The sequence below is a fragment of the Passer domesticus genome, chromosome 6, assembly GCF_036417665.1.
Source record: "Passer domesticus isolate bPasDom1 chromosome 6, bPasDom1.hap1, whole genome shotgun sequence".
In the NCBI taxonomy this organism is placed as follows: Eukaryota; Metazoa; Chordata; class Aves; order Passeriformes; family Passeridae; genus Passer; species Passer domesticus.
The window spans coordinates 52,941,838-52,961,172 of record NC_087479.1 but is presented as its reverse complement, the minus strand read 5'-3'; the positions used below and the strand labels follow the sequence as shown (position 1 = coordinate 52,961,172).

At 46.9% G+C, this 19,335-nt stretch overlaps 2 protein-coding genes across 8 annotated transcripts in view; one reads left to right on the top strand and one right to left on the bottom strand.

The window, feature by feature from the left end:
- The window catches only part of PAK6 (p21 (RAC1) activated kinase 6), a 42,513-nt gene extending 34,454 nt beyond the window's left edge, over positions 1-8,059 (top strand). For all 5 annotated transcript variants that reach the window (XM_064425634.1, XM_064425633.1, XM_064425632.1 and 2 more), the window contains 5 exons: positions 27-160; positions 2,842-2,968; positions 3,153-3,278; positions 3,946-4,080; positions 6,028-8,059. In XM_064425634.1, the coding sequence (XP_064281704.1) occupies positions 27-160; positions 2,842-2,968; positions 3,153-3,278; positions 3,946-4,080; positions 6,028-6,195 (690 nt within the window). In that variant the 3' untranslated portion in view covers positions 6,196-8,059. The remainder of the gene's footprint in view (positions 1-26; positions 161-2,841; positions 2,969-3,152; positions 3,279-3,945; positions 4,081-6,027) is intronic.
- Positions 8,060-11,727: 3,668 nt separating this feature from the next.
- Positions 11,728-19,335, bottom strand: part of PLCB2 (phospholipase C beta 2) — a 43,295-nt gene continuing 35,687 nt past the window's right edge. For all 3 annotated transcript variants that reach the window (XM_064425622.1, XM_064425623.1, XM_064425624.1), the window contains 6 exons: positions 19,142-19,313; positions 18,078-18,154; positions 16,352-16,447; positions 15,996-16,053; positions 12,945-13,031; positions 11,728-12,721 (listed from right to left, as the gene is read on the bottom strand). In XM_064425622.1, coding sequence (XP_064281692.1) covers positions 12,449-12,721; positions 12,945-13,031; positions 15,996-16,053; positions 16,352-16,447; positions 18,078-18,154; positions 19,142-19,313 — 763 coding nt within the window. In that variant the 3' untranslated portion in view covers positions 11,728-12,448. The remainder of the gene's footprint in view (positions 12,722-12,944; positions 13,032-15,995; positions 16,054-16,351; positions 16,448-18,077; positions 18,155-19,141; positions 19,314-19,335) is intronic.

The window sequence follows — 19,335 nt, the reverse complement described above, 5'->3', positions numbered from 1 at the left end:
GTCACTTGTCCACTGTGGTTTTACAGGTGGTGATAATGAGGGACTATCAACACGTCAATGTCGTGGAGATGTACAAGAGCTACCTTGTGGGAGAGGAGCTCTGGGTGCTGATGGAGTTCCTGCAGGGAGGAGCCCTCACAGACATCGTGTCTCAGATCAGGTATAAAGCAAAATCCCAGACATCAACGTGGGAGAGCAAGGACAGCACAATGGGGATTTCTGGGACAAATTGGTTCCCTCAGAGATCTTGTGTTTGCAGTGCCCTAAAACTACCACAAGTTTATAACTGCTACCCATTTTGAATATGTGCTATTACTTCTGATGTAGAAGGGACTACTTTAAAGTACTGATCCATTAGATACCCACTAGTCATTTCCTTGATGACCTTCCCTGTAAAACACAGTACTCATAAAAAATGTTTACTGTATCTGTTGAATCCTGGCCAGGACCTTCATTGAATAAGTATTAAAGAAATAGTTTTCCGTGGTGCAACCTTAGCCACAAATTCAACCTCACTACCTCCTCTGGAGAAGTGCAGCAGAGCCTTGAGATCTGGACTCCTTCCCAAATTTCATTGCCTAAAGATAGCAACTACTGGACACTCTCCTAAATTTGTTTCCTTATCTACACTGCTTCATATTCAATAGTACCCAAAGCATTTCTGTAGGGCAAATAAGTTGTTCTCAGGTGGCCTATGGTCCTTCTCAGAAGGTGTTCTGATGATGCAGTTATGGTGATTGTGTCTTACCCATGACTCTGGAGCACCTTCCTCCTGCTTCAGAGCCATCCTGCAAGGCTGGAAACTGGGACAGGGAATGCCAGTGGAAAGGGTGACAAAGAAAGTGGGTAGGATGAGAGTTTCTTTTTGGAAGATTCAGGATCTTAACTGGATTACAGTTAGGCAGTATTGCTAGCACTAATTGTATTCAGTTTTTAAAAATTCCTAGTATACCTTTAGTTCACACACGTGCTTTGCCTAGGTCCTGTGGTGGGTTTAAGGCATGTACCTTACTCTGCTTGGTGGCATGTATCGTTAAGGCATGTATCTTGCTCTGTTGGGTTCTGAGTTTTGGAAGCAGAATTTTGACAGGCATCATTGTCCTCTGTAGCCTCCACAACTTCACCTGGAAGAAGTATCCTGGAGATACTTATGTGGGCAGGCCCTTCCAGAATTGAGTTCAGAGGCATTTCAGGGTCTGCAAGCCAACATTTAATCCTGAGGAGTGCTCAGTTACAGCTTACAGGGCAAATGAAACTCTCGTAGCTCTTGGCTAGTACTGAATTACAGATAAAGAGTGATGAAGAGGTTTATGAAGGGTCTGTGTATTTCTATCCACCAGTGAGACCTCAGCCTAGATTTGTTTTAAGAAGCTGCCTTTGAACCTGTTAATGAATGTTTGGGGTTTTTTTTCCTCATGATGGAACAAGGATCTGTTGTAACAGTAACATTTATCAGAAATAAGCTGCAAACCTTTATCAGTTTTTCCCAGGAAGAAAAATGCCATCATTGCAGCCATTAAACTTTTGCTGAGGGGGATAAGTGATTTACATCTCCAGGAGTGAGGTAATCCTCCAGTAATCTGTTTTACAGTGTGCAGTCACTTGACTGAAACCAAATTCCTTACGTGACAGGGCGAAAGTGCACCTCTTGTGATTTTCTGGAACCACAGGGCTTTCAGGTGCATCAGCTCAGGCACTATGAAAGGAAAAGCACTGTTCCTAAAGGCACTGGGTTCTGTGCTGGGAAGTCCCACATGTAGCCTTTGTCCCTCTCCCTTTTCAGGTTAAATCATAAAGGCATAGCCCCCTGACACCCTTCAGCTTTAATTGCCATCAGTGTGCCACAGTGCAGCTACAGCCTTGTAGCTGTCCTGGTTTGGAACAGGAAGGTATGGGATGCCAAACAAGCAGCACAAGTGTAGATTTCTCAGCTGATAGTGTAGGAATTGTTATGGATTTAGAAGGTATTGTTCACTGCACAGTTCTGCCTTCTGAATGTTTTCTTCTCCTTAGGCTCACTTGCAGATCCAAATTTGAGGACATTTCATTTCTGTCCTCAACCAGGGGTTGTTCAGAACAACTGCTAGAGACAGGCTGAGAATCCACAGTACTCAAATTGGGTACTTCAGCTATTCTTTGAAATAATTTACTTCTAGCACTGCTCAGTGTAAACATGCAGAGCTGTCACTGTCCCCAGGTACAGGAGAGAATTTTCATTTCTACCATTTTCACTTGATTGTGAAGGTTTTTGTGATGCTATTCTAAACAGCAGCAGCTTCTAAAGAGGGGGTTCTTGGGACTCATATTCCATGTGCTAACAGTGGTAGGAATCAGTAGTGTCTTCCCTGTTTGTAGCCTGTGCTGCCTTTAGTTAGGTGTGAGTGTACCCCAAGTGTCTGCAGGAAACACCTAAAGGATCCTAAAGGATCCCTATACTTGCTGTCAAATTATGCTTTTGGACATTTTGTGGATACAGTTGCACAATAAGCCTTGTGAAAAATGTCTTTACTGTATTTGCTTAAAAAAAGCTGTCTCACCAGTTCCTGCAGCACCTTGGCATCAAGCAGCACTGCTGCCTGTCAGAACTGCTTGAAACAGCATCTTGCAGAATGAGTTTCAGTACAGAATTTGAAGTGCAATTTCTCAGTATTAAACCTATGAAAACTTAAAAGCTGTCAACCATCAAGTAAAAAAATGTTTTCCTCAGTAAAGACATGGAAGAATGGTGAAGGCAAGATGGTGATTGTCATGGGGAACCAAAGTGTCTGTGTTTAAACCCCTGTGCCCCTGTGAAGGAGCACTGTGCTCTGGACAGTTTAAGTCCCCTGTCTCTAATTGCAGGCTGAACGAGGAGCAGATTGCCACAGTGTGCGAGTCGGTGCTGCAGGCTCTGTCCTATCTCCACTCCCAGGGGGTCATTCACCGAGACATCAAGAGCGACTCCATTCTTCTGACGTTGGATGGCAGGGTGTGTTTCCTCAGACAAATTGTTTCCTGTCTTCTGCTGCTGCAGCCTCTGTCTCTTACTTCCTTTCTGTTTCCAATCCCTTGTTTTCCCCTCATCCTCTTTCTCTCTTTTTCATCTTTGTCTGTGGTGTTTCCCTCTGGGTTAAGGCTTATTTTCAAGATTGGTTGCTTTTCTCTTGGTACAGGTCAAACTCTCTGATTTTGGCTTCTGTGCTCAGATCAGTAAAGATGTACCTAAAAGAAAATCCCTGGTGGGTACTCCTTATTGGATGGCTCCAGAAGTCATTGCAAGGATACCGTACACTACTGAGGTAAGGGACCGCTTCCCTAATAGCAGGAGAGCAAGTAATATTCTGAAGTGTCATGGGAAAATAACTATTGGCTTTTCTAGCAAGTCTCTAGATTCTATTTAGAAAATAAACCCAACCAAGACTACACCTTTGATGGTGATGACATCAGTATTTCCTAAATCAGTAGAAAACCAGATTGTTCTGCTTCTAGGAACAAGGCATCAACTTTTTTTATTTTTACACCTAAAGTTTGGCCCAGACTTGTATCTGCTGTGGGCAGATGTGAGCAAGGAGCAGCCTGTGACATTATAGGGATCAGTAAATCAATTCCATAAAGGAATGGAGGGGAGATGTGAGCTGTGAGAGGCTCACCTCTGAGAAAGCAGACATGAGAACTCTGGAGTTCTGGGCAGGTGGCAGTAGCCTGACTAGTTTTGTTTACCAACCAGCCAGATACAAGCAGTTACTTGCACACCTTTACATGTTGCAACACCAGCATGGCTCAGTTCTGGGTGCAAAATCGACTTTGTTAGGCTCCTGTAAGGAGCCCAAAAGCATTAAGGGCATCAGTGTTGGACTCTCTTGGTACCATTTGTCATGGGTGTGGCATTGTGGTCTTTGTGAAAGCAAAAAAACAAGGATGGATTCCTCTGGAGTGTGTGTATTGATGTGACATTGTCTCCCACAGGTAGATATCTGGTCCCTGGGGATCATGGTGATAGAGATGGTAGATGGAGAACCCCCCTACTTCAGTGATTCTCCAGTCCAGGCAATGAAGAGACTCCGTGACAGCCCTCCTCCCAAGCTGAAAAACTTCCACAGGGTGAGCGTGCTGCCAAACACTTGTAAGCCTGATGGTTATCATGGGCAAATATCTGTATCAGCTGTTCCCAGTGCAGCTGGCTGTGGAAATGGTCTTGCTAGGACCTGTTTCTTGGGGAACAGCTTTGGCCTCGGGGTCTTAGTGGCTGCAAGCTGCTGCTGACAGCTGGTGGCTGCTTTAGGAAACAGCCCTGGCAGTGTGAGGGTACCTGGGCATAAATGGAGAGTGCAGGTCAGAGCTGCTTCAGGTGGACCCAGCAGTTCCCAGCTTACTGATATTGATTGAGTAGCTTGTCTTCCAGGCAAGGGAACAGGAGGATCCCTGCTCTTAGGAGTTTTCAGCTTCATGGCCTTCCGTACTACAAAGGATGCATTATGGTCAGAGCAGGAGAGCTCAGGACAGCTGCAAACTCATTGAGACAATGCAGGAGCTCAGAAGATGAACTCAGCTCCATGGTTTCTTAGGAAAAAGAATCAGTGACATAAGAAATAGTGATCACCTTTCAGTGCCCGCTTAAAGAAGTCTTCCTTTCATTCCATGCCCAGCCTCTGAGATCAAACAGCTTCTGCAGCATCCAGAGCTACCCAGCCTTTCCAATTAATCAGAGCATCTGCAGCTGCTAAAACTGAATTATTTAAGAGAGTAGACTGCTGAACTAACAGCACACACTCCAGCATCAACAGCTGTTCTCTCCTTTTTGCCTTTGCAGCACTAATGAAAATTTCCCGGTCACATTCTGGACCTGGTGCTTGCCCTCCTTGGGCAGTGTGAAACCATCCTGGTCTGGGTCACACCTTCCTTGGTGACGTGGGCATGCCACACGCTGTGACAGCCAGAGCTGGTTACTGTCTTGCTCTGCTCCACTTTGTACTGGGAAGCAGCCTGGTTTCCAGCAGACCTCTGATTTACAGGCTGGTGAGCATCCTCTCCAGTGTCCTGCTGGAGTGCAGCTCCAGCTGTGGATCCAGCCCTCCATTCAGGTGTTTTGGTGCCAGTTCATGGCTCACTGTGGTCAGTGACTGCAATTCTGGGGGCAGCAGGTTAAAGGGATGCCACCTAGGATAATCCCTGCTGCATTGCTAAAGCATGGGCAGATTTATACACAGGGATACAGGCTGGATCCTGGCACTTGTCCTGAGCTGTGCGGTGCCTTCTCCAGCAATTCCAAGCAAAGTCATCCAGAGTTCTCCTGAGATGAGCAATATCTCAGTGTGAACAGTATTTCAGGGTCTACTAAGGGAACCAGAGCTGGGGAAATGCCTGGATGTAATTATCAGCATTAAAATAAATCTATGTCAATATCATTTTTTAAAATTCCATTTTAATGATGCAGAGGATTAAATGAGCCAGAGATGTGCAGGGTCATGAAGTAGTGCTTGGGGCTGGCTACTACCAGGCTTTTACACCTCTTCCAAAGGACAAACCTGTGAGGTTATTCAGCTTGTTGGTACTGGTGCTGCAGCTTCATCTTCTTGTACCATTAGCATGAGGGTCTTTCAGGCTCTCAGAGCCTAGGGGAGAACTCTATTTAACTAGCTTTCCATAATCTGTGACCAGTAAAAGAATGGATTGATGCTCCCTTCCCACCCAAGTGATGTGCCCAGGTAGCAGGATTCCTGCAGAGTTTTTCAGCTGAAATCCAGGAAAGTTTAAGTAACAAAGTGGGAAGCAGAAGTAACCCAAATGGAAGGATGTGGCAGGCACTCTTAGCTTAATTGACTGTATCCCATTCAAAAGAAAGCAACCTAAGTGTAGTGCCTAGCAGTAACAGAAAGTTATGTTCATAGCATAAAACACATTTGACCTGTGTCACATTGCTGGAAAAACAGGGATACAGATTGGGAATGTGCAAGATCTTTGTAACCACACCCACCTTGGCAGCCTGGTGTTGCATGAGCTGTGCCTGGTCCCTTTGCAGGGTTGACTTGGTTGGTTGCTTTTTCACAGACCTCCCCAGTTCTGAGAGACTTCTTGGAGAGGATGTTGACACGGGATCCACTGGAAAGAGCAACGGCACAAGAACTCCTGGATCACCCCTTTTTGCTCCAGACAGGACTTCCAGAGTGCTTGGTGCCCCTTATCCAACAGTACAGGAAGCGCACCTCCACCTGCTGACTTTATAGGAGGGGAAACTCTGGGGAAAAGGAATGTTTATAAAAAATATATAGAAAAAAGTAAGAGCCCAGGCAGTCTCGACCTGTGAATGGTGCTTGGAACTTGCCAGTGATTGTTTTGGAGGACAAATGTGAATCCTGTCCATACATCCTCAGCCTTCTGTGGCTTCTCCTTTGCTGAAGACAATCAATACAGACTAGACCTGAGTGAGACCAAGCCTGTCTCAAGGATAAAGCGGGTATTCCATGGCTTGCGGATCACTGCTGCCGAAGGATGGCATTCGAAAGCGGAGTGTGAAGTTGTGTTTCTGAATGTTGTGGGTTTCTGCACACCCAGGCTGCTGACTACTGAGCTGGAACCATATTTCCCACTTAGAAATGTGATCTTTGTTTTCTTCATTGTGCACTGGAGCCATGAGCTGACTCACTTTGGGGCACAGACCCCTTTAAACTCTCAATGCACAAAGACTTTTTTTTTTTCCTCTGAGACCTTTCCACAGATTATTTTAATTTCCCTTGGTTAAATATGGACCTAGAAACCTGCACACACTTCCTTAGGGAGCAGATGTGATATGTATATATTTGTTTCTAAGTGGCTCTCTTGCATCAACATGCTTCTCTTTTGCTGCAAAATGTGTATGGTTTAGTGGTCAATCTTGAATCCATTTCATGATTTTAAACTTTTGGAGGGGGAAACCCTTGGATATGGTCCTCAAAGTGGACTCTATGAAGACCAGGTGCTCTTATCACCAGGATCTTATGGTTAAAAATTCACCATTTGCAACACCTTGTGTGCTGGTTGGAATGTGAACAGCATGTTCCTGTGGCTTGCTTTTCCAGGCCTTTCTCCCTGGAGAGGCTGAGAAGTGCTGCCTTGGGGCATTTACTGGGTAGCATTTTGGGGATGCTGTAGGAGACCAAATGGAAATATTTGAGCTATCCTGCATATCCCAGGATTGATTTTTGTGTTTATGTGCTGCTGTCTGGCTATTGGTCTGCCCTTCCCCATCAGCCCTTTACATCTGGAAGGTTTCTGGTTGTTTGAACAGTTCTTTCAGTTATTTTGACGTAGTTTTAGGTATTTTGTATGCTGCACTCTCTGATCAGTGAGATCCTCAACATAATTGGACTCTAGGTTGGGATTAACATTGTACAGTGATGGTGTGTGTTGTTGTGAGGTCTCAAGAATATATTTGTAGATGTGGAGCTGGGATCTTGTTTTGAAACTCCAGATACCAAGATTTTGGACTTTTAGTTATTCTCAGGACAGTCCTGCTGTCTCAGAAACTGACCTCAGAACTGGGTTTTCTTCAGAAGATGTTCACAACCTCTGTCCTCTGCTATTTGCTCCAGCTACAGATCCTGCTTCAAAATTGAAGCTGTGGTTGATTACTTGAAGTAATTTGGGATGGAATTCATCTGCACTGCTGCCAACCATCAAAGGGCAGGCACCCAGTCTGCAGAACGTGTAGGTTGGCTCTGTAGCCCATGGGGGGAGGAGCACCCCTGGGGGAACAACTCCAGAGGTGGTTCATCCCCTTGGTTCAGACACCTGCTGAAGGACAAAATCACTCTCTCACCCGTGGCAGGTAGAGAGGTCATATGGGGTTTCTGTAGACTGGATGTCTAAGATTAGGCTGATGGAGTTGGTTGAAATTAATTCATTAAGCTCCTTCTTAGCTGCACTGGAAAATTTTTGATGTAAAATGTTTCTGTATTCCAGATATATTGGTTTTTTTTAAAATGCAAAAATAGCAGGGCTTGGAAAAGATTTATAATTTGAAACAAAACAGTCCTGCTCGTCTTTAGTTGTGAATCCTTTGCACTTGTGTTTTAAATTAAAGTAGCTCTTGATTTATTCATAAGCCTGTTACAGTGTTGAGATGCTTAAAAATGTGTCTGTAGTTCAGAGATGTGAGTGTGAACATTGGAGTCTGCTCCAACTTCCCTGTTCTGTGGCTATATGGCTACTAAAACAGGAGGAGACGGGCAGGAGCCTGGATCCTGAGTTCTGAAACAAATATTTCTTGGAGACAAGGATGACAGGTTTAACATTCAACACCATTTTATACTTTAGCCCAAATCTGACTAAATACAGTGAGGGAAAGCCCTGAAAAAATTCCATTCAAGTATCTTATAAAATTTTAAAATCTCATTACCATATTTGTGAGGAATGCAGAAAGGATCCATCTTCTGTGCAGTGTAGAATTCAATTCCTGCTTTTCATGTTTCTCTCTTTTACAGTTCATGCACGGCCCAGCACCAATTAGCTGCTCCATTACTTAGATGAGTGTGGAATCAAACATAAATCCTAAGATAAATCTAGATTAGCTGAAAGATTGAAGCTCCGTCTCCAGGGCCGACAGCTCCTTCCCCAGGAACCAGGCAGGAGAATGAGGATGCAGAGCAGGTTTGGAATTTGTATTGCAGTAGTGTTCAGGTTGGGATTTCATGTATGCTTGGTGACATCTGATTGTACGACAAGGTGTAGCCTCTTCTCTGACGAGCTCAGAGCCTACTCAGTGGGTAATTATGCTCAGAGATGCTGCTTTCTCTGAGGATCTTTCCTTTTCTACAAGGGTGCACTTGTGTCTCAGGGTTTGCTGCTGTTCTATGTCATGTTTCCCCTGAATCCTTCCCTTTTATTTTCCTTCCTGTCAGCTTTGCTGGTATAGAGCCTTTTTCCTTGCTGGCATAGCCCTGGCAATCAGCATCCAAAGGCCTTTGAAGATGGCACATGGTATTTATATGAACAATTTGCTGAATCAAACAGGGAGTCTGTCAGTGCTGTCACATCCCAATTGCACTGATTTATCTGTAATGGTGCCTGTCTTCCTCCAAAAGGCCTCTGATGTTGGATGCAGCAGCTTATTATCCCATTTCTTTTGGAACAGAACAAATCTTTGTTTAGAGGCCCTGGTTTTTAACCAGTAGCAACAGAAGTACCCTGGTTCAAATGAGATTTCTGAATTTGACATTGTTCAGTTTGGTTTGAGACAAGCACCACCCTTCCCCTGCAGACTGGGGAGAGCTGCTGGCTGTGCCCTGGGACCAGGGTATATATGGGGATAACAAGTAATAATCTATATAATCTTGGGGAATCTTGACATGTGGGGTACATGCAGGGCAGTGAGAGTATCTCTAAAATGGAATAGATACTGTGCAGCAGCTCCTTCTCTGAGTACCTTAGGCACATTAGCAGTACCTTTGTTAATGGAGGTAAAAAGGACTGGGGTCATTTAGGTACAGTCTCTCCTGTTTGTGTCCCTTGCTGGGTTTGGAGTCCTCTTCTGCTTTGGACATCCCCATTATCTAATTTTTAATTATCTAGTACAAAGATTGGCCTCACTTAAATATTTTGAGCTGCAGGATGAGATCTAGAATGTGCCACTTAAAAGATGAAAATGTGGAAAGGATCAGAGATTGTACCTGGATCTGCTGCTGTTCAGTGTCTGACTAGATGTTATTGTCTCAATTGCCATTGAATTGGGGTTCTGTGTATAATGACAGACCTGATGAGAGGCCTGTCTGAGCAAAATGCCACATGGCCCTGTGCTTGGCAGGTAAGTGAAAACACAGGCAGGGCTGCACAGGAAGGAATCCTCAAGGATGTCTGAATCCCATGGGAAGAAACAGTGCTGGAAAATCAGATGGCCTCCCTCCTCTGGAGTCTGTGAGTAACCAAACCATGGTGTGACTGAATTGTGCTGCTGGAGGGGTTCAAGGTGTGCTCGGGAACCATTGCAGTAACATTTGGTTTAGCGCCTTTATTTATTATTATTTATTATTGATTTGTTTGTCCGTTTCCATCTTGCAGAACTTTTCCCCATTTTGTGCAGATGGGGGGGTGTTGGAGGCACTGCGGCGCACGGGCTCAGAGGCACTCTGGGCAGAAAGGGGGTGATGCAGAGTGTGGTCTGTGCTTCATGGGAGCCCTGGCTTTGCTTTTAGTGATGCTTCAGTGTGCACTCTGAAAAGTACATTTAGAAGGTGTTTTTTTAGCACTGAGGTGAAATCTGTGTAAAAGATTGCAGCTGTTTTTCATGAAATTTGGCATTAAGCACCTGTGCCAGTGTTGGGTTCCATAACAGAAGGGTTGCAGTGCAGAAACTGTGATGGGTTTCCTTGCTCAGGTTTCAAATATCAGTGGACGTTAATGCCACGAATTCCATGTGCTGAAGTTCCATTTTCTAAGCCCTGTGTCATAGTCCAGCTGAGCTCTGCTCAATTTTGAAATGCCCATGCCCAAGGAGCCTCCTGCAGAGCATTTTGCTCGGGTGCTGTGTCAGGCCATGCTTTGGGCTCTGCATTTGTGCTGTTCAGAGCTGAACAGAGGAGTTGAGCTTGAGGAGAGCAGAGCAATGGGTTCTGCTGGCTCTCAGATGCTCCTTGGGGAGCAGTTGACACAAGGCAGGAAAGTGAAGCTGTTTGGGAATTGTGCCAGGCTGGAGGGAAGGAGGCTGTAGTAGTGTTGTCCAGTGTCACAGCTGTTGGTAGGGGCAGCCTGTGAGATTGAACCTGGCCAGCCTGACTTGGAGTGTTTGTCCTGTCGTGTGCTGCGTGGACGGACAGAGCATGTCCTGCCTGCCTGCCACTGTCCCTGTGCAACATAATCTTTAGGGTGTGGCCCTGGAGGAAGGAAAAACTCCTGCAAACCCTGTCCCTGCTGTTATGTCCTTGTTTTCCATGCATGTCTCTCTGACTCAGGTTTATTCTGTGGGATTAATTTCCAGAGAGGGTTTGAAAGAAAAATCCAGCCCTGGAATTTTGGCAGTGTGTAGAAAAGGGGCCATCCTCTGCCCACATTCTGGTCTGACATTGGCATCTGGGTTCCCTCCAGGAAGAGATGGGACAAATTTTCACTGAAAATAACCTCTAAAAAGCTCCTCTGGAGGGGTTTGAGTGGCCAGAGCTGGTGACATACTGGTTTAGGATGCAGGGTTCAGTGCCCCTGTGCTCTGGTTTGGAACTGCCAGTGCTGCCTCTCTGGATTTAAAATAAAATCTCCAACTGCTCCCTGGCTGCAGTTGAACCTTGCTGGGATGTTTGTCCTCTGATGAGGAAGGGCCTCAAACACCACAGGGACAGAGACAGGTGGACAGAAAACCACACAGGGACGTGGACAGACACAGAGGACATATGCAAGGATTGACACCTGGGTACAGAGACACAGACATACAGACACATGCACATGCTCGCAGACATGGACAGATGGACATGGACACAAAGATACAAAGACAGACATGAACACACACTCAGGCACAGAGAAATACACATGGACACAGACAGACATGTGGACACACACACTGAGACATGGATCACAGACACACACACGTGGACATACAGACACAAATGGACAGACACCCAGACACAAAAGCATGGACACATGCAGATGTACACGTACATACCTAGACATGTAGACACACACATGAACACAAGGACATGGATACAGCTACACAGACATCGAGATGGACACACAGCATCACAGACACACACACTAACTGCAGCTAAGTAATAAGTGACACAGTTGTTTAAGAACTGCTAGGTTTTATTTTTTTTTAGAAAATAAATAGCTCAGAAATGTACAGTCCGTAATTCCAGTACTCTGGTGACACCACAGGGGAGATGTGGACTCTTGTTGGGTGTGCAGACTAGACTTGGAACATGCTGTTTGTTACCTGCTTGACCTGGGGTTTGGTTTTTATAGCAGCATTTGTAATTGTTTATTAATGCAGCTTCAGGTGTAACTGTTTTCCTGTAAGACACACAGCATGGTGTGGTTTGCTGTGGTTGAGCACACTTCCCACCCCTATCCCCACCCGTGGTGTCTTTGTATCAGTGTTTAGCTTTGTTTATTGCTGTTTCTTTGAACCGTGTGGAAGATGTTAGGAAGAGTTGGACTGATGTGAAGAGATGCATGTGAGGAATGATGAGGGAACTGACTCTAAAAACTGATCTGAATGCAAAGTAAATATTCCTGTAGCTGCTGCTGTGATGCCAACAGGGAGTTGGTCTGCAGGCACAGGCCCTTTCCCACTGCTAAAATACCTCAGAGCTCAGACTGGGAAGACAGAGAGTGAAGTACTCTGAAGGGTGAACTCTCCAGACTGCTTCCAGATATCTGGGATAATGTAGTACATTCCAGAAGGATTTCAGGAGCTCCCCAGAATGGAAAGGGATGGCAGTAGTTTGTGAAGCTGGTTGTTACTTCACCATACACCTTCTTGCAATGAACAGTAAGGAAGGGCCTCATCTCAGAATATGCTCTCTTCTATCTCCACATCCATTCCAGCTCCCAAGGGCTGAGTCACTGCCAGTGTAAGCCTGGACACCTCTGCCACTGGGATATTTCCTTCCAGTTGGTCTGTAGAGCCTTGTTCTCCCTCAGGAATGCTCTGACCTCCTTCTTTCCCAGTCTGTGGTTCTCCAGGAAAGCTGGCTTTGGTGTAGTTCCTCACCATCTCCTGAACCTCCATGTTCAGAGCTCTCAACTTCTCCTCATATTCCACCCGTACCTGCTGCTGGAGCTGCAAATGGAGAATCAGGTCATTCCCACACACTGGAGCCAAGCAGAGAGACCAGGAGCTCTGGGATAAGCTGTTGGTCCTTCTGGGGTCTTTGTGGGCCCTCTTATCCACTTTCTCACCCCCTGGCAATGGGTGGGCTGAGGGTGGCCATAAAGACTTGAGTCTCTGGGGGTTTGGACTTCTTGTGCCAAGGAACAGCCCTGACCCTAAACGTTGTTCTTACCTGGCTTTCTCTCTCCTTGATGGACTGAAGATTTGCTGCCTGCTTCTCCTCCAGTTTCTGCTGGAACCTGCCAGTCCTCTCTGTCACCTTTATAAAGAATAAATTAATCCCCCTCAGGTTCCAGTTTTATAAGCAAGGGCTTTGGACAGCCCAAGCTCAGCCCAGCAGGGTGGGCCAGGAGCAGCAGCCTGGATTCAAGGACACCACAACAGCCTGGCAGATTGAGTGCACACGGACTTAGGGGCAGGGACACACAGAGAGATACATGGATACACCGACTTGCATAAGGACAGACACCCGGACACACACAGGGATACGTGTACTCACACAAAGACAATAAGGCACAGGTACACATGGACAGACACACAGATGGACATGGACACAGATGGACACACAATCACAAGGACGCTGATGGAGATGGATACAGACAGCTGGACACAAACATCCATGGACACACCCACACAGACACACATGGCACATAGACACAGGACATGGACACAAAAATGGAGATACACACAGACATGGATGCAGACACAGGGACACACACAAATGCAGTCATACAGACACAGGCAGACACGTGGATGCAGGCAGATACAGGCAGGGACACATGGACACAGAGATACATGGACAGATACGGATGCAGACACAGACACATAGGTGTGCTTATACATGGACAAAGGCAGACACACAGGGACACACAGGACACAGGCAGACATTTGGATAGACACACGCAGACAGACGTGGGCAGAGACACGGATGCACACACAGACACTGGCAGGCACATTGACACACAGACATAGGCATAGACATGAACATGGATACTTGGACACACACGTGGACAGGGACACAGAGGCACAGACACACACCTCGACACACCCACCCCCTGGATGTGAACATACAGACACAGAGACAAAGACACAGAGACACACAAATGGACACAGAAAAACAGGAGCACAGATGCACACGCACAGACAGACACATGGAATCCGACACAGGCAGAGAGATATGGATGCAGACACACAAGCACACAGATAAACAGACATGCATATGGACACAGACAGACTGGCACATGGACAGACACAGAAACATGGACACAAATGTGGATGGACACAGACACATGTACAGACATAGGCAGACACACAGATTATGGGCATGGACAGAAACACAGGGACACGCACACAGACACAGGACGTAGACACATATATGGATAAGGACAGATTCACATACACACTGACACAGGCAGACATACAGATACAAGTGGACACATGAACACAGACACATGGTTAAGAACACACACATGGACACAGAAACACTGGACATGGATGCAGAAACACTGGTGCACAGACACACATGGACACAGACACAAACATCATCACATGGACACAGGCAGATACAGGCGGACACACATAGACACAAACATGGACACAGGGAGACACACGGACACGCACAAGGACATGGACATAGACATACAGATGGACACACACGTGGACATGGACACATGTATGGACACAGACACATGCACACACACGTTCCTAGGCAGAAGCGCAGAGACACGCAGACATACAAACACCTGGATACAGCCATATTGACACACAGACATACACACACCTGGACACAGGCAGAGACACATGGTCACAGATGTGGACAGACAAACAGATGCACATAGATCACCACAAGGACACACATAGGTGCATAGACACACAGACACACATTGACACAGACACAAAGAGAGACATGAACATACACTCAGGCACAGGCACACAGAAATACAAACACACACAGCTGGACACAGACATATGGACACACAGACACACACTCACACAAGGATATGGATAGAGATGGACACAGCCACCTGGACATGGACAACACACCCACCCATGGACAGATACGCACAGATGGACACTCAGACATACACAGAGACACACAGACTCACACATGCAAAGACAAACATTGCAGACACAGATGGACGTAGTGACAAGCAGACATACACCCCCCCGGCACAGCCACATGCACACATTCACGGGCACAGGCAACACGAAGACATTCCTGGACAGACAAACATGGACACAGATACAAAGGTTCACAAAGGCATGGGCTCATGCAGACACCTGCATGGACACACAGACACCTACATGGACATGCACACAGGAATAGAGCAACATGTGGACACATAGACAGGCAGGAACACAGAGGGACAAAGGCTGGCACAAAGACACCCAGACACGTATAGATGCACCCAGACACACCCACACTTGGGTACATGGACAGATACACTTGGCACATGAAGACAGACACCTGATCACAGGGACACAGACACAGATGGACAAACATACATGGATATACACACACAAGGACAGACTCCTGGATAGAGAGACACATGCACACACATACATGGAAAAATACAGACATACATGGATACACACACGAACACAAGTGGAGAGAGACTCACTCTAAGGCAGACACACCCACACATGCACACTCGGATGCATGGACATGCAGACACAAAGTATCTCTGACACAGGGGCATATGGAAACACAAACACACCTATGGACACACTGGCAGACCTACAGGGACACACACATAGACATGCATGGACAAGCACAGATGGATACATGCACACAGACACAGGCATACAGACACAGATGGGCATGGAGACACCTGGACCCATGGACATGCACACTCAGATACCCAGACAGAGAGAGACAGGGATACACACCCTGACTCAGACACACAGAGGTATGGACAGAGACCCACACACCTAGACACAGACACACAGATGCAGCTGGACACATGGCCACACTGACACAGATGGACAAAGGGACTCAAATGCTGACACTCACTGAGGGACACTCACAGACAGACGGACGTGGACTGACACTGGGTCTTCCAAGGGCAGAGCTGGGGTCCTTGAGGTGTCTTTCCTCCCACTGGGCTTTCCCCTTGTTCCCCAGACACGGGTTCCAAAAGCCCCGGACACACTGACTGAGTTCCCCTGGCCACCCCCTGCAGAACCCAGAGCTGCTGGGGCAGCCTGAGCCCCCTGAACTCACCCGTTTCACTGTCTGCACCACTTCCTGAATGTGGGAATTGTTAATTTCTTTCTTCAACCTTTAAAGAGAATTATAAAACCCTGTAAAATCCAGCCATTCTCCTTCCATAAAACCCATCTGTCAGTACTGATCAGTACTATACTGATCAACAGGTGTGTTACATTCCCACCCTGCCCTAGCATAGGGAGAAGCTGCTGTACTTTTAGGAAGGACAAATAAAACACCAAAACACCACTCAGAGTTGGCTGAGCCATAAGGCAAATAACTGGATGCAAAATTCTACTTTCTCATCTTCTAAGTCAGTAGGAGACCCTGCATCCTGCACAGCCAGAGCCCAGGAACATCCACTCCCGCACCTCTCCTGAGCAGCCTTGTCACTGGTGTTCCTCAGCATGGCCTGCACCCGCTCCACTCTCTTTGCCTCCATCCGCTTCTTAATGTCTTTAATGTTGCTGTGGAGAGAAGAGAGGAGATACAGGCCTGGTTAGCAGCCCCAGACAGCAGAGCAGTCCTCCATCCACAGCTCTCTGGAGCACTCCACTGTCCAGAAACACCAGATGTGGGAGCCTGTGCCGCAGGAGGCCTGGAGTGTCAAGGATATTTTAGGTCCTGAGTCAGGACGTGTCCTGGCCCAGCGGTGGAGGCAGCACATGCTAAAGGCAAGTCTGAGAAAGAACAAGTATACAGGAAATTTTCCCTCGTCCACCTTCCCAATTTCCAGAAGGGAAATAACTGCATATTCTCCATTATCTATGCATGTATCGTGTTCCATGATGTCACTCATACTTTATAGAGTTCACCTTCACTTTTGGATTTCACAGCTCTTTGCTGTGAGAGAACAGTACTTAATTTATATACAGTGTGACAGAGGCACCTGAGACATTCACTGGATGTCCCACCCTTCTTCCAATGAGCAACAGTGAGGAATCACTTCCCTCTTCCAGACCATTCATGATTTACACATTCCTGTCACATTCCCTCACGCATCTGTTCTCCTAGCTGTCCCATTTAATTCCTTTTTGTGCACAAATTCCTCCCCAGTGCTGGCTGTTCTTCTTGTTCTTTCAAAGACTTTATTTGTTTGAGATGGCACACTGAGAAGGGAACAGCTCAATGCAGACAGATCCAGTGGCACAAGGCTGACTCAGTCTTTTTGTTTCCCTGTACAATTCCCAAAATCGTGTTTGCCACCTTGGCCACTGCAGAGCTGGGAACGAGGAACATCCACAGCAGCTGAAGATCTCTTACCTAGTGCCAAAACCAGTGCACTGATGGGCTATGGCCAGGGTTTTCCATTCACATTATTTTATATTTATTCCTGCTGAACTGAACTGCCATTTCATTGCCTGTTGCTGCAGATCTTGAAATCCTTCTGGAGCTTCTCCCAGCCAGGGAGATGTGACTGTACTAATGGCATCCTACTGTCAGAAAACCATTACCTGGCTACTCACCTGTTTCCTTAGACTTGCCTGAATATACTGAATAGCTGAGTAAAGAGATTCTGGCTTGAGACAGGACACAAAAAGAATTTTTTATATGAATTTGCAACTAAAGACTAAGACAGCATTTAATGGGAAGCAGGAATGAGTGAGGATTTCAGTTTCAGGACAAAGTTCTTGCAAGAACAAATGAATACATGTCTGGCTAGAAACTGGTCAATTGATTTTGCCAATTTCTTTAAATACTGGAGCCAAGATGCTCAATTCACTTAGAAGATAGAGCAGATCAGTCCCTAGAAGGGATTAACGTGAGGTCCTGACTGCAAGAGACAGAGGTGGCAGCCAGGGACCAGCAGTGTATTTCCTATCCTTCCCCCTCAGTGGCTCCAGGCTGCTCACTGCAGATGGAACACTGTGTCCTGCTTGGTGCCTGCTGGCAGCAACACTGTTCTGGGGATCACAAGAGGCATCTTCCCCCAACACCAGTGTGTGAGATCCCCTGTCACATCCCCCTGCAAAGGAAAAGAAAACCTTTTCTTCCCCATCCTCCCTCCCTGGCTGCAGAGCAGAGCTGTGAGATCCAGCAGAAAGTGCTGCCCAGAGCAGAACCTGGTGTTATTTGTGGTTCCACTGCCGTATTTACCTTTCCGACGTGTCCCTCAGCACCCGCAGCTCAGCTGCCTGCTTCTCCCTGGCCAGCTCCAGGATCCTGGCAACTTGCTGTTTCAGGGATGAACACAAGACCAAAAGGGAACAAACCAGGATGAGACACTGCACCCCATCTGCATCCAGTTGCACCCAAATCGGCTGTACACCTCCCTGCATTGAATTCCAGGAGCAACAACTTCTGAATCCCCAAGGCTCAGTGCAAACACTGGCACAGCAGTGAGCTCAGCTGTACACACAGGCCCCACTGTGCCAGTGGACTGCACTTGTGACACAGGAAGGTTTCATCCTGGCTCCTCTCCCAGGTAAGAAACCTGACTCCCAGGTGAGACCATGCCCAAGTGTTATCCTCCCCTCAGGGTTGCACACAGCTTGCAAGAGGCATGTCATGCCTAAGGTGCACCAGGGACATGAAGATTTAAGATGTATCAATGCAAATTCCTTCAGAAAACACTAATGGGAAAAGGCCTCCCAAGCCTGGAATCACTCCCTTTCCATTGGAACAGATAGTATATGTTGGATTTACAATCACCACCATCCCATGGCCTGCACTCTGTCCCCAGGCACCACTGTGGCTCCTTCTGGCCTTTGCTGAGCTCAGCCTGCAGGACTCTCCTCACCTGGACTCTGACTTCCACCAAGTCAAACAGCAGAACACGCTCTGATGGTGCCACTGGTGACCCCTCAGCCCACCCCCACATCACCCCAGCTCCCAGAGAGGTGGCACCTGGCAAGGTGTGAAGCCACTAAACACAACATTAACTCCATGCTAAGGCATCAGAAGAGCTGGAGCAGATGGAGCGTGATGTGCTCCAGGGCAATGCTACTCTCGTTTGAAAAAACAGCACACATACAAAAATGTTTCTGCAGGATTTTTAGGGCTTCTAAATAATAAGCTTCATGTCTTCATTCTCAGTTACTTGGCGTGTGCATGTGTCAGGTGTGTTCTGGGCCCACATTCCCAAGCTCAGTTTAGTGAATAACTTGGGATTTTTGGGGCTGTCCCAGGATACATTTTCAGGTGACACTGGCAGCTCTCACCTCGGTAGCGTGCTGCTCTTTCTTCCTTCGGATCCGGTTGTGGTGCTCCTCCCCAAGGTGGATGAGGTCCATCTCCAGCCTCTCCCTCAGCTCCACGAGCCAGTGGCAATCGATGCTGTCTGCTGCTTTTACAGGATGTGCACTGGTACCAGCATCGCTGGGGGTCACACTCCTGCAGAACAGAAACAGGGGCC